The sequence below is a fragment of the Heteronotia binoei genome, chromosome 12 (genome assembly GCF_032191835.1).
Source record: "Heteronotia binoei isolate CCM8104 ecotype False Entrance Well chromosome 12, APGP_CSIRO_Hbin_v1, whole genome shotgun sequence".
In the NCBI taxonomy this organism is placed as follows: Eukaryota; Metazoa; Chordata; class Lepidosauria; order Squamata; family Gekkonidae; genus Heteronotia; species Heteronotia binoei.
This window is the reverse complement of record NC_083234.1, coordinates 47,452,407-47,467,885: the sequence shown is the minus strand read 5'-3', so window position 1 is coordinate 47,467,885 and position 15,479 is coordinate 47,452,407. Positions and strand designations below refer to the sequence as shown.

The window sequence follows — 15,479 nt, the reverse complement described above, 5'->3', positions numbered from 1 at the left end:
TGAAAATGGTGGTAGTGGTAATACCTGAGGGTAGAGAAGGTGGGAAGAGGACTACACAACTGAGGCAACCTGCAAGAGATTCTCCGTTCATGCAGAGCCATTGTGAAGAGACTGTGAAATCCTGAACAGGATGATGCCCTTCTAAATCTGTTGATACTGGTGGGCTTAGAAGGGTGTGTTGAGGATTGCACTGCAATCTACATACCTGATAGTCCCCTGCTTCAATATTGTTTCTGCCATGGACTCAACTGGTGGCCTTGGACAACTCACGCTCTTTCCACCATCATCCTGCCCATCTACACTAGGTGGCTCAGAAAGGGGACGATTTTAATATTCCCCCCTCCATAGACTTTATCTGCAGGCATTTCCATATCCTGAGCACTTGGAGGAAGGTCATCCAATCTGCAGTTCAAGATGAGTCAGGCGTCAAGTCAGGGTCATGATGATCTCTGGGGCTTTGTCAAATATGGAAGTCTCTGCCCTAAATAGCAACCTGATTACATGGCCCACTAATGGAATGGAGGGAAGGGGCAGCCTTTTACCATTAGGGCACCCTTATGTGCAGAAAAAGGAATTCCAAGTGCAGATGGTCATCTCACTCAGCTTCAGGGATGTGAAAAGCTGCTTTTGGGCAACCATAGAGTGAGGGGCTGAATTCAGCCTGCTCCATGGCCATCTATTGGGTGGCTAGTGCCATCCTCAGTCTGACAGATCTGCAATCCTGGTAGCTGCGTGGGGCTGTTTGTGCACAGCAGCTGACTTGGAGGTGTAAGGGTACATTTTGCCTGGGTTTCCAGTAGTATCAGATTTGTTTGAAAAATAAAGGTAATGACCTTCCTGCATCATAACAGATCAAGTGTTTTGGATCCCCTCCCAAAACCAGAGACCTGGGTCTACCTCACATACCAGCCCTGAGTGATCTCATATGGATTCTGAATGCCTGGAAATTTATTTTTAAAACTGCTTTTTTTGGAAAGGGGCAGGATGGCTGTACTGTACCATGCTTTGTTTGGCTGTTTTAAGGAAACTAATGGTTGGGTTATGAAACAATAATGCAAAGAGCCCCTCTGCTCGGAAGCCTGAAATAAACACATAAGAATGCAGCCTCTTTCTTTACCACCTCTTCTGTTCCTGACAATCGCTACAGGACCAGCAGTCAGTCTTGAAAGGGAGTGAAAGCATTTGAGGGTAAAAGCCAGCACTGATCCATTCCTATTTTAACACAAAGCAACTTTGCTCAGCCCAGTTAATTTAAATGTGTTTTTTAAAAAAAATTATTTGAAGAACTTAACACTCAGCAAAGGTCAAAAAACCACACTGAAGAAAAGGAGTGATAGAAACTAGGGATGGGCATGAACTGAAAAAATGGTGGTTTGTTTCGTTTCACGATTCATATGCTTTCCGAACTGGTTCATGGTTTGTTGGTTCATTTGGTTTGGGAGTGTAAAACTCACTGGGAGTCTTCAACAGACTGTCTTTCACCTGTCCTCCAAGTTTGGTGAGGATTGGATTTGGAATGTCTGAGTTATAGCTCCCCCAAAGCAGGTGTTCCCAGGAAAGCTCACTTCAGCTTTCCTGACAATAAACTCATTTCTCTTCATGCTGCAGAATGGGAGCTTCGTGATTGGCTCCCGGAGCTGCCAATAAAGTTATGGACAACTGCTGTGAGTGTTTCTAGGGCTTCCAGAAGTCCACCCTCAGCATTGCCTTGGAATTGATTGAATCAGCACCAGGCTGTCTGGAAAAATGAACAGCAAAAATGAAGCAAACAAATCACCAAAGGCTAAACCAGTTTAGAACGAACCAAAAATTGACCTGATTCATGCGCAAATTGTGATTTGTGGATTGGCTCATGACCATGCCTAGAGTGGTAAAGCTGCAGTACTGCAGTCTGAACTCTCTGCTCACGACCTGAGTTTGATCCTGGCAGAAGCTGGTTTCAGGTAGCTGGCTCAGGTTGACTAAGCCTTCCATCCTTCCGAGGTCGGTAAAATGAGCACCCAGCTTTCTGGGGGGGAAGTGTAGATAACTGGGGAAGGCAATGGCAAACCACCCTGTAAAAAGTCTGCCATGAAAACGTTGTGAAAGCAGCGTCACCCCAGAGTCAGAAACGACTGGTGCTTGCACAGGGGACTACTTTTTTTTTTTCATGATCATGTCTAATAGAAACTGATCATTTGCCAGCACATACCATGCTGAACAAAGAGGGTTTCCATAATTTTCTCATTCTTAGGACCAGTGTCAACCAATGCCCCATCAATGAGACAAGTCAAGTTCACAATGGGCTTGCATATCTTTAGAGCAGTGGGTTTCAAGCTGTACTTAAGAGAGCCCTGTGAGCCCAAAGGAAGGAGAACCTGCTCATAGCCACTCGTTTTTCTCTGCTAGGACCATGTACCAGAGAACAGAGGTTCTAGAGCACATTCAACGATAATAGCAATTGAGAGACTAAAATTGCGGAACATTGCCCCACATGGAGCATTTGCCCTAGAACGTCATCCAAGATTGATTACTATGGTCCAGGACACTTCAGCAGACAAATGCTGACATTTCAAGCTGGAAAATGGAAAAGTGTTCTCTTTAGATTGACCCCCTTACTTGTGATGCACTTGAATCTTTAGCATCAGATGAGTGAGCCCTTTTGGAAACAATTTCAGGACAGCAGTCATGTTAGTAGCAGCAGAAATAAACGAGTGTACTGGCACCAAAATTTTATTCCAGCATACTTTTTTTGGACCACATCCCGTTTCTTCAGATGTAATGTAATGGCTCCTCACAGAAAGACTTTTTAATGCAAATACCCCATTGATTTGTTTGGCAAAACTAGTGAATGGTTTTTGTATTTTTCTTGATTCGATTTGAATGTTACAGAATTATATTTCAACCTGTAATCCCTGCATTTCACAACCTCCTTGACCTTGCTGTTCTAATCTTTTCAAATCTCCACCATAAAATGAATGCTTAGTGGAGTACCTAAAGGAGTGAGCTCTCATCCACAAAAACTGATCCTGGAAGAATATTTTGTGTCTTCAAGGTGCCACAAAACTGCATTTTCTGTGTATGGTTGATCTGTGTTGAGAACATAGGCCTGTACATATTCCTGTGGGGTCCTCCACAGCTGTGAATTGCCCTTCCACCAGAGACTCACCAAGGTCTGCCATTTCTGTGCATGCTGGATAGTCACTACCATGGAAAGTGGTTTCTTTAGCGCTAGTAACCAAGGTCTCACTGAAAATCCTTGATCTTGTGCAACTGAAAGTGTGAGCATAACAGGAAGCATGGTCCATGGTAAATAAGAAGAGTTGGTTCTATACCCCTCCCTTCACTACTCAAAGGAGTCTCAGAGCAGCTTACAATTTCCTTCCCTTCCTCTTCTCACAACAGACACCCAGTGGGGGCTGAGAGAGCTCTTTTGAGAACAGCTCTGAGAGAACTGTGACTGACCCAAGGTCACCCAGCAGGGTGCATGTGGATGAGTGGAGAATCACTCAGTTCTCCAGATTAGTGTCCACCAATCTTAACTACTACACCAAACTATCTTGCACACACAAAACTTGTTCATAGGATCTAAACCTACAACTCTGGGTACCTTCTGAAGCCACTTTAATACTGTCAAGTTTTAGAAGCCAGACGAAAACTGTTGGGTAATTTTAACTTGTTTTCCTCAAGAGTATGTTATACTTTCCATTCAAATTGATTTTTTTTTATTTGATTGATTTTTTGTGGTGTTGCTTTTTTCCACTGTAGGTTCTAAAGTCAGAGCAGTTTAGAAACGAAAAGTTGAAATGAAGCAGAAACAAAATACAACTTAACCAATTTTGGTGTCAAATATTTGCAGAGGATTTTAATATTTAGTGAATGTTTCATATATACATCATTATCAACGTTTATTATCACTGTGCACAGTGCTTGACAGGATGCAAAGCGACAGATCCCTGCCCCATGGAGCTTACAATCTAAATTTTTACATGGGCAAGACAACAAAGAAGGGAAAGAGGAAGAAGAGGATATAAACTGGCATTTTTCTTTCCACCTAAATTAATTCAATGCTTGATTTGATTTGATCTTTGACAAAATTTGCTTTGACAGTATTCAACAGGGAACAACACTCTTGGGCATTTGCCAAGTGACATGCAGTGCTGAGAATCTGGTAGTGGCATTCTGATAGGCGATTGATGGTTTATAGCTGATGGCATTTGGCAACGGCCAAAAAAAGAGCAAAGATCAAGAGAATGCTATTGATCATAGGCTGTGCTTCTATTCTCTTTACCTGGGAGAAAGTCCCACTGAGCATAATGGCATGTACTTCTGTATAAAGATTGTCCGGAGTGCTCAGATTGGAAATCCAGTCTTTAAATGTCAAAAAATGCATTCAAAATGATTTCCTCAATGTTTTCTTCCAGCTGTCAAAACACCCGAGTGAGGGCAGCCAGCCAAGTTTCCTGTCAACTGAGCTGTTATTTATTTGCAGCATTTTAAATCAGCTTTTCTTTCTCAAATTCAAATCTAAAGTTATGGTTCTTGGCTGTTCTGTACTTCTTTACTGATTATGTAGTAACTGCTTCTTCTGTTCCTACCTCCCTGTTTGTTTCTCCTGCACTCTTCTTTCCCTGGGTGCTGCCTGGATCAGAAAGGCGCAGGCCCTTGCTGGACAGCACAGGAGTCTGAGCAGAGGGACAGGACCTCACTATAGTGGGAGACCTCCCAGCTGGGCCTCCTGTTGTCCACCCTGCTCAACAGTCTAGTGGGGGGTAATTGGTATCCCACCCACCCCTCATACACATTGAAATGCCACTTCCTGCACAAATCAGAAGTGATGTCAGTGCATTGAGCGATTCACTAGTCCTCTCAGCCCCACCCTCTTCACAGGGTGTCTGTTGTGGGGGAGGAAGATAAAGGAGATTGTGAGCCACTCTGAGATTCAGAGTGGAGGGCGGGATATAAATCCAATATCATCATCATCTTCTACAGGGGTCCCCAGTCTTTTTGAGCCTGCAAGCACTTTTGAGATTCTGACATGGCACAGTGGATACAGCATAGGGTAGCCAGATCCCTTGGAACTGCAGCTGAGGGTAGGGGCTGCACACCTGGAGTGCGGAAGAACACTGGAAATTAATGTGATATGCTTATATAACCCAGAAGTGATGTGAGGACATCGAGGGCTAGTGCTCTGGCTTTGCGCAAAAACGCTATGGTAGAATTTACTTTTACGATAGAGTTTCCCCCCAAAACTAGAGTGTTCCCCCTTCCAAATCCCCCACATGCCTCCGTCACTTCCAGATCATGTAGGCACATCATGTTAATTTCCAGCATTCTTCCCTGTGTGGGGGTAATTCTGCCCCCTGCTGGCCAGCAGTTTAGAGGTGGGATCTGAAAGTAAGGACCCTGCCCCCACCGGGGATCTGGCATTTTTAGCACAGCAACAAAATGGCTGCCACAGGAGGTTGCGCCAGCCACATGATTGCTACAGCTGAAATTCAGTAAGACAATGTAGCTCCTTTTGTTGTAGTGGCAGCTACTGCCAAAGCAATTTTTTTTTAAAAAAAATCTGCACAGCCAATCAAATCTCCAATAATCAAAAAGAAGCCTAGCTGGACGAAAGCCCTCCCTGGTCCCACCCACTTCCTACTTGGCAGGCACCATGAAAGGTACTGATAGCCCCATGGCCCCTATGAGCACCACAGGGGAGACGACCACTGCTCTAGTATTCATCTGAAATGTTACGGTAAAATCAAAATCAGAAGGTCTCCACTCCCATCTCCTACCTCTAAGGTAGCCTGTGTCTGCCCTGTACCACTTCAGACTGTTGGCTGGGGCAGTAAGGCTGCCATATTCACTTTGGGAAATTCCTGGAGATTTGGAGACAATCCCTGAGGAAAGGTGGGAGCTCAGCAGGGTTGTGATGCCACAGAGTCCACCCTCTTAAGCTGCCATTTTCTTCAGAGATCAGCTAAGGGTTGCCAGTCTCCAGGTGGTGTCTGGAGATCTCCTGGAATTACAATTGATCCCTAGTTCTGGAGAAAGTGGCTGCTTTGAAGAGAGGACTCTATGGTATTATATCCCACTGAGGTCTCTCCCTTCCTCAACTCCCTAGGCTCCACCCCCAAATCTCCAGGAATTTCACAATCCTCAGCTGGCAACCTTAGATCAGCTGTAATTCTGGGAGAATTCAAGGCCTAGACTAAATGCCCCCCTGCTCTCTCTCTCTCTCTGTATAAAAATATCATTCTTATAAGAAGCTAGCATGTTAGGGAAAGAGCTCCTGTTTAATTAGTCGTCTCCCTGCCTTGCTAGTTTTTTCATGAAAGGGATTTTTATATGTGGAGTAGCAGGCTTGCAGTATGAAGCAGGCACAGCCCAAGTTCAGGTTTATTACCACTGTGAAAACTAGGGCAAAAACCGCCCATCTCTTCCCTCCTGTGCTGGCTGTTTCTCAAACAGACAGCCCACCAGGAGGCTCTGTCAGCACAAGGCACAACCCCTTTGCAAAGGCTTCCATTCCTCAGTCTGCAATCTACCACCCTCTGGGACTACACGGCTGCCTCTTTGAGTTAGTGTTAAGAAGCCCCTATCATTTATTTAAGCTCCTTTATATTTCACTGCAGTCCACCCAGGCATGATGGTAACGTGGGGAAACAGAGTAGGCAGAACTGCTGCTTTCTTTCTAACTTCTCTCCTTTTTCTTGCACAGCTAGGAGTTCTTATGATGGGCCTCTACATGATGAGGCAGCCTCTCCTCCAGGCAGCAGAATGGCTGCCACTAAGGGTGGCAAGACAGCAGGGCTGCCTGGGTGGCGGTTCAGTTGGGCAAGTTCTTATTTGAGAGGAGGAGAGAACTGAACAGGGAGTGGTCTGCAGACTGTGAGGCAGGGAGCCCAAGCAATTTGGACTGCCTTTTCAAATACATACCTCAGAATTGCAGTCCCTGCCTCAGACCACTTGCACACAGTCTTGCACACAGTCCCAGGGAAGGTTGCCTTTAGGAGTCAGGCTTCAGGCATTAATGCTATGAGCAAATACAGGAAGCCAACTTGTGCACATTTCCTGTATCTGCACACATGTTGTTAACACCCAAAGCCATTCTTGGGATGCTGTACTGAGCCCAAGAGCAGAACCACCATAGTGCTATTTCTGTAATCACCCCCAAATCAAACCCCATGAAGCCCCCTAAAAGCTGCTCAGAGGTGTTTCTGTTCCATTTAGGGGCAACCCCAGAACTTAGTAGCTTGTCCCAAACCTGCAAGGAAACAAGGTAAGATCTCGGGAAGGTGAGAACCCATCTTCACATAATTGGGCTGAAGTCTACTGGCTGGTCCTCTGCTTAAATGTGGGGCTGCAGCAGAGAATGTTGTCAAGTGATGGTCCTGAAATTCAGCATCTCTGGAGGTAACTGCTTGTTGCTGCAATTCTGATCTCCAGTGGCTCAGGCTTGATGATTTAAGAACATAAGAACATAAGGTAAGCCATATGGGATCAGGCCAGTGACCCATCCGGTCCAACACTCTGTTACACAGTGGCCAAAAAACCCAGGTGCCATCATAAGATCCACCAGTGGGGCCAGGACACTGGAAGCCCTCCCACTGTTGCCCCACCAAGCATCAAGAATACAGAGCATCATTTGCCCCAGACAGAGTTCCATCTATACCTTATGCCTAATAGCTACTGATGGCCCTCTGCTCCATTTACTTCATTGACACCTTGCCTTTCTTCTCATGGGAACCCAAAGAGGCAAAGATGTGGAATGCAAAGCCTGGGGATAAGATGTGATGCCTGGCAGATCAGGAGCCTGGCAGCATGGGGGGGGGGGGGTGGGGAGAACCTAGAAGTGTCTGGTGGTGAAGGTAAAGGATGGCACCGGTGTGGTCAGGAAGGAGTCTAGCTCAAGCTGGTGCCTCATGATTGAAGCTCGAGAGATAAGGATGAAGAAGAAATATAAAAAGTTCTTCTTGAGCCAGTCAGAAAACAAACCCATGTCTTTGATTTAGGCCCTTCAGCCTGAAATGTTTGTCTTTCCCCTATAGGCCCTGAGAAGAGACTACAACTCTGACATTTCAGGCCAAACTGATAGGGCTTTTCATACCTGCCAATTCACCACTTTAGTATTCTCAGGACTGGCAGATGTGGGGTCATAGCAGGAACTCTTTGCTCCTCACGTGACTCTACCCAGAAAGGAGCAGTGCCATTCCTAAGGTGCCACAAGAGAGACCTGAACCCTCTTTCTGACATGAGAGGAATTTATACTCATGTCAAGTGCTACTGAGCCTTTGGGATATCTTCTGTGATAGGAAAGGTGATGACCAAGGTCTTCAGCCTCTGTGGGAACTCTAGTTCAGTGGTGTGGGGATAACATCTCAGTATACATGCCTAAGATTTGTCTTTCAGTATGTGACAGAGGATGAAATCAGGCAAGTTTGTCCATTGCCTCTCCCTGTTTTTGGAGAGATAACTGCCCAGGTTGCCAAGTTCCAGGTGGTGGTGGGAGATCTCCTGGAATTACTACTGATCTCCTGGTGATAGATCAGTTCTCCTGGAGAAAATGGCTACTTTGGAAGGTTGACCATATGGCATTATACCCCATTGAAGTCCCTCCCCTTTCCAAACCCCATCCTTCTCAAGCTCCACCCACCTAATCTAGAGGAATTTCCCAACCCAGAGGTGGCAACCCTGCATCTGACAAGTATAAGCATATAAACTGATAAGTGATCTGGGAAGACAAATGGATTGTACATTGATACCTGGAAGATGTTATTGCATGAAGTTGCAACTCCTTGATTTCCAGGTTCATTTGACACCCACACTGAACACCTCTGTTCACTCACCTTGTTAAACCCAGAAAATGGGGACATGGCTGCAAAGGATGTTAACTGTAGCACCCAAGATGGAGTGATCAGCTGGGGACAGAAGGAACATCTCATCTTCTTTCCTCTGTATGGGAGGTATAACAGTTAGGTTGGGCTGTGAAAGAAAACAATAGAATTGGAACCAATCTACCATTCTGCATAAGTAGAGTCACTAAGGCCATGACCTCTGCTTATTTAACAATCAACCTCCTAACAAGTAGATGATATCCTCTCCCCATTTGCAAATCCACTGGATTTTGCCATAAGTACCACCATCTCACAATGTTTCCCTGCAGCACAACTTATTTTGTATCAGGTTTCTGCTCTTACCTGGAATTTTTTTAGGATGGCATCTAGGCCTTGGATGTTTCCCTTGTCCATTGTGGTGATGAAGCAGGCCTTTCTGTTCCAGGATTTGTAACCAATCAGTAGCTGTTGCAGACAGAGGACATGCTTTCATTCATATGTACTTGTCGGATGCCAATAATCAGGTAGGTCTTGGAGATGCATTAGAAGGAGGGTGGCTCAGTTTTTGAATTTTGTGTGGAATCTAGCAGTAATGCTAGGCTGGGCCATGTTGTAAATTTCCTCCATGGTTACCTAACTTTCCTCTGCTTGTTGATGGCCAGAGGATGCTCTGCTGAATTAAAAAGGCCCTAGGGTCCCAGCTGGCCTCACATAACTAGTGACCCTCAATGTCAGCAAGTCATGGGTCACAGAAGGCCACTGCTAGAATTCCTACTAGAACCACCAGCTCTCTCTGCTTGCCTGTGGGCTGCCAGTCCTGATTTTAATTCTCCAGATGTTCTCTATAATACTACTTTATTTAACCTAAATTATACATTAGCTATCCAGTTCCCTTGTTGGATAGCTAACACAGCCATTAGATGCAAGAATTTCATATCTGATGCTTGTGAAAATAGCCAAAAGGTGCCAACAACAAAAATATATTTTGCTATATTAATATTGAATTTTTTTCCAATTAGGGAACATTCATAATTTTAGGGATGAAACTAGGTAATGGACAATGGCAGATATTTTATTTCAGTTCTGCTTGAAGCAACCAAGGAGAGAATGGGTGGTGTGAACTAAACTGGCAGACAACCATTTGTGAGACTGCAGCCACACGTTGTCCATACACAATAAAAATGGCAGTGGTGCAGCCTGAATGACCAATGCCCCTCTCTCCCAAAGGCCCTCTTCTCCAGAGGCCTCTCATGCTCACCTTGCCAAAGTAATAAATGACTGTGGCTGGGTCATTGATTCCATCATCCACATGGAAAGTGGCCACTTCTTCCTGATCCATGGACAGATTCAGCTGTGACTCTCTCCCTTCCAGCCCTTCAATGGTCATTTGCAAAACCTAACAGTAAAGAACAGGACACACTATGGTGAGAATGCTTGCTTTCCATTTCCCCTCTCACCAGCCTGCCTGCAAGGGTCCCAGTTCCAGCTCTGGGAAGCAGCCAGATCTTGTGGAGATGGTAAGCAGTACTGAATCCCTGAAAAGAAGGGTAATAAGGCTCTCTAAACTCAGATAGTTTGTGGCACAATGGTATTTAAATTCTGCTGTAGAGTGTTCTGAATGCTCTTGTGGAATTATAGAGTTGAAAGGAACCTCCAGGGTCATCTAGTCCACTCCAACCCCCTGCACAATGCAGGAAATTCACACCTACCTCCCCACAGCCCCAGGGACCTTTGCTCCATGCCCAGAAGATGGAAAAGGGGGAGAAAAAAAAACACCTCTCCAGGATCCCTGTCCAAACTGGCCTGGAGAAAATTGCTTCCTAGCTCCAGAGAGGCAATCTGCATATATATTCATCTCAATAATCCTTACAACAATCCAATAAGATAGGTCAGCATTTTCCCAGTATGGTAAGTGGGAGCTGAATGAGAGTGTGTGGCTTGTCAAAGGCTATTGCATAAGTATACAGGAGAGATAGGAATGGAAGACTTTCTGGCTCACCATTATGCTCCAATGGTACTTTTAGCTGTATATGCATACTCTTGTTTCATGCATTGGATAAGCTCTGACATTGGAAAACTGATTTATTTTATTTTATTTGTATCCCGCCCTCCCCTGATGGTCTCAGGGCAACTCTGCTTCGTCCAGTATCAAGTCTATCTTTTTTTATCTTTCCCTTACTCCATGGAAGTATGCATGCTTCTCTTTCTCTATTTTATCCTCACAACAACTCTGTGAGGTTGATTAGCTGGCAGTTCAAGGTCATCCAGCGCACTTTAAGGCAACGTCGGGATTTGAATCTTGGTTTCTGAGATTCTGTTCTGGTGTTCTAACTTCTATATCAAGCTGTATCTGGATTATACCACTACAGTGCAAGTGGTTGCTTACAAGACAAAAATGTCCCTTCATTCCAAAAAGAAAAGAAAGAAAAATCCTACATGAAGAAAATTGTTCTGTTGTCCTCTTTGATATCTAGTTTTCTATGAGCAGAGCACAATTTTATATTTGTGAAGCCCCCATAGTTGCCCCAGACTCATGTTGACTGTTTGGGTGAGAAGTAGTTCTGGGAGTTTACTTCTGATATTGGCTTTTTCTTGGTGCCCTTTATCACTTAGTGTGTTTGTTGTTGTCCCTTGTGCCTTGTGACTTCAATCTTCGTACTGCCTGTGGAAAAGCGGGCAAACATTGCAGGCTGGACAAACACTTGCCAGGGATGCTGTAGGCTCATCCTGCATTGAGCCAGGGGCTGGAGGACTAGATGGCCTGTATGGCCCCCTCCAACTCTGTGATTGTATGATTCTAGGTAGCTGTGCAGGTATTACGCTACTGTGGAAAAGTTAAATATACCCCTTCATGGGATTTTTAAAAAGCCAAGCGCACTAAGAGAAAACAAAATACTGTTCTGCTGAATGTATTGCCTCCTTCCTCACCAGCCCCCACCTGCTTAACCCTCCACTCACCGTCTCTGTGTGCCCCTGAGTTATGAACAGCCCCATCAGGAGAGCACCCACGATGATCACCACGATGAGGATGACAATCACCACAATGAGCAAAAGCCTCTTGATGTGCACTGGGCAGCTGGGGAACTTGGGTAACTTGCACAGAAGACTTGGGAGGCAGCAGCAGATCCGGCAGCAGCAACTGCAACTGGGAGGGCAACAGCAGCTGGGGCAGCAGCAGCAGCAATTGGGACAGCTGCCGCAGCTGGGGCAGGAGCCACAGTCAGGCAGGGAACAGCAGTTGCAGCAGGGGCAGCAGTCACAGCAGGGGCAACAGGGGCAGCAGCCCAGAAGATCTGGATCCAAGGCATGGTGGTGCTATGGAAGGGGCGAGATCAGAGGGCAAAGTGATTTCCTGGCTGGGAGGCACTGGCTCCGTACACAATGGGGTGGATCCTACTTTTGTCCTGTCACTACCATTCGGAGCTCTCCTGCAGTCAGGAGTCTTCCTCCAACTTAAATGTGTCTTTCATTGGAGGAAGAGCCACTTCAGTTGGAGGAAGGGGCTACTAGGAGAATGGCTGGATCCACCACAATTTTCAAATACTTTACACATTACGTTATCCTTTAGCCATATAGCTCCAGAGGACTTCCCTTTTTCATTCACTGCACCACCCAGCCTGAATTATAGGGTGTGTGTGCGTAAAGTGCCTTCAAGTCACAGCCAATTTATGGCAACTCCTGTGATGGACTGTTAAGGCAAGTGAGAAGCAGAGGCGCTTGGCAATTGCCTTCTTCTGCAGAGTCTTCCTTGATGATCTCCCATCCAAGAAGTGACCTGTCTTAGCTTCCAAGATCTGACCAGATAGGGCTGTGCTATACCACCCCCCTGGAGTATAGGACCATAATTAATTATTGCTGAGATGTGACTGTTTTAGTCCTCTCCCTCCTCCGTTTCTTGTTTCCCATCAGTCAAGAGATATTCATGGCCTTGCAACTATAACTCATTTTAGAACATGTCACACAATCTAGCTGCTTATCCATGGTGGGAGTGCTCCAACAGTTCCTCTTTATCATGGATGCCATTTGCTGGTCGCTGTCCATTGTAGTTCATGGTCATTTTTATTTGGGGGGTGGGAATGCCTCATTAAATTTGTGTCAGCATTGTCAGTCTTTAAAATTCAGCTCTTCCCACCAAATGTCTAGAATTTAATCTCAGAATGGGAAATGCATGCATGTTATCTCTAATTGGTATCTGTTAGTACATGCACACTAAGACAGCAAGCAATACACAGCCTGCTGTACTTAGGGTTGCCAAAACCCCTACTGGTGGACAGGGCTGGCCCTGCTACTAGGCAAACTAGGTGATTGCCTAGGGCGCCAGCCTTCTGGGAGCACCCCATGTGATTTGGTGACATTATCAGTGCAGGAAGAGGGGGCACCAGAAGACAGCCTTGCTTGGGTGTCTGCCAGTCTAGGGCTGGCCCTGCTGGTGGAGATGGGAGGCTGTTCTACATTCTGTTGCTGCTGAGATAGATAGGACACTTATGTGCTTCAGGTTTACTTTTATCCAAAAGAACCCGCCATACCTTGATTTTTAAACCCATTAAGGGTAGGGTTATTTCAGGGTAAATTAATAAAGCATATAATAGGTGGCAAAGAGCTTTCAATAACATGTAACACAACAGCATGCAAAGTGTTCCTTGGAATAGGATTATAAAACATGTCCCTAGTGGTATCTGTGAAATACTGGGGAATACACTGCTTTGTCATGTCTTTTTTTCTTTTTTGTCTAAACAAAATTTACCAGCCAAATCAGGGTCAAAGTTATAAAACTTTTAACTGACAATTACTATGTAATTCAACAAGTCTAAAATTTAAATCCTTGCAGAGACAATGTCCTTCTGAAGTTTCCATTAAAATATAACATTTGTTGGGTATACAAATTAATTCTAGTAGCCAAAAATTCTATCGGGGGAAACGAAATTTGAATGAAATTCAACTGGTGATTACTGTGTACCTGTTTCTTTATGTTATCAGTTAACTTTGCTAATACGATATATCCTGCTATTCTATTATACCATGCTTCAATAGCAGGGCTATTTTTACTAGTTATAGTCATTCAGGCTCCTGCAAGTAAAAACATTATTAACTGTTTAGTAGAGTTTGCTAATGAATCCTTGATGCCATAATTTAACCATAGCATCTCTGCTGTAAAAGGCAATAAATGGCCCGTGATTTTTGTTGATTTGTAAAATAATTTGTTTCCAAAATTATGAGATTATTAAACAATTCCACCAACAATGAGCATATATAGCTTTAGATCCACAGTTCTTCCAACATACAGGTTTAATATCTTTATACATATGGGAAAGCTGCATTGAGGTAAAGTACCATTGCGTTACAATTTTAAAGTGATTTAACTTTAAGACAGTAATATTAGGTTTGTTTATAGATAATGCTCTAAGAACATCCTATTGTTGTTCTGTCAAGAAAATCTAACCTTCCTTTTGCCATGCTTTCTGATAACTGGGAGGTCTAGTAGACTCCATAAAAATTAAAAGCCTATATAATTTTGAGATCATTTGTTTTTGTTCACCAACATGCTTTGTCATGTCTGTTGAGACCAAGGTTCTTGCTCATCCCATTCCAAACAATAAAGAACAATTGTGCCTATAAAATATTGAATTGAAAACACCAACACAATAGGATATATCCTCTATCTCCTCCCTCACTGGCTGTGGTTAGCAGGACTCCAGAGCGTCCCATCCATTATCTGAAGTCCCAACACTTTGTGACCTTCTAAATGTTTTTGCTCAGACTTTGCAAAGGCAATTGATTACAATGTGTAAGTTTTCCAGACAGCAAAACTGCAATCATCAATAAGAATCTGGAAATGCTAGCAGTAACTTTTTGCATAACAGCTTCCACCAAAAGGCAGAATTAGCTTTTTATTTTATTCTTTATTTTATTTACTTCATTTATATATCAACATTCCCCTCTTCTCCATTTTATCTTTCCATCAACCCTGTGAGAAGTTGGCTAGGCTGAGAGTGTGTGACCAGCCCAAATTCACCCAGCAAGCTTCCATGGCATGAGGGGGGGGGGGAATTCAAACCTGAATCTCCCAGACACTCCAACCACTATACCACACTGGCTTTATATATATTTTTGCATTTGAAAAGCATGGTACCTTATAGCAACATCCCCCCCCCCCAAAAAAAAAACCACTGAAAAATCTATACAGTCTGTTGCACAGTCATTACAGTATTGTTTTGCATGGGATGTGTGTGCATGTGTGTGTGATGACAAATTCACACTCAAGAGATCTTAGAGGGACAAAGACTCTTGCCAGCTGACTCATATTTGGTGGGATTGTGCCTTTACTCTAATGGAGGTTGTTTTCATTTTCCATCGGTCATTCTTGCTCAGATTACTTTGACACTTATTAAAATTGGTACTGGAATTGCAACACAGAAGTGGGGAAACAGCAGGTTCATACAGCTGTTTATTATTATGGCTTTTTAAAAGAAAAACATTGTGCCCATAAAGGTGGGACTCACCACTGGTGGTGGGTGAAGAAGTACCTCTTTAGTAACAACTTCCATCTTCTCGCTTATCTCCATTGTCCTGCCAACTCTGCTGTGCTGCTTCTGCTCCCAGCCCACTCTGAGTGGAGTGTGTGTCATATATATGAAGCCAGAGGTGTCGTAAAACAGGTGAGGTGTCCACAGC

General features: G+C 44.3%; 1 protein-coding gene across 1 annotated transcript; it reads right to left on the bottom strand.

Annotated features, from left to right (window-relative positions):
• Positions 1-8,721: 8,721 nt before the first annotated feature.
• LOC132580384 (pulmonary surfactant-associated protein C-like) lies at positions 8,722-15,427 on the bottom strand. Its single transcript, XM_060251147.1, has 5 exons — positions 15,308-15,427; positions 11,766-12,122; positions 10,066-10,203; positions 9,171-9,272; positions 8,722-8,955 (listed from the first exon to the last, which is right to left on the bottom strand). Exons 1-5 carry the CDS (start codon positions 15,368-15,370, stop codon positions 8,824-8,826), a joined length of 792 nt encoding a protein of 263 aa, XP_060107130.1. The 5' UTR covers positions 15,371-15,427; the 3' UTR covers positions 8,722-8,823.
• Positions 15,428-15,479: the final 52 nt, after the last annotated feature.

Bases quoted from the DNA above. Each gene is read 5' to 3' on its own strand.
- LOC132580384 (XM_060251147.1), bottom strand. From the start codon at position 15,370: ATGGAGATAAGCGAGAAGATGGAAGTTGTTACTAAAGAGGTACTTCTT. The intron at 10,204-11,765 runs GTGAGTGGAGGG...CTTTACTGTTAG, and splicing joins CTCAGGGGCACACAGAGACG to GTTTTGCAAATGACCATTGA. The intron at 9,273-10,065 runs GTGAGCATGAGA...TGTCTGCAACAG, and splicing joins TCATTTATTACTTTGGCAAG to CTACTGATTGGTTACAAATC.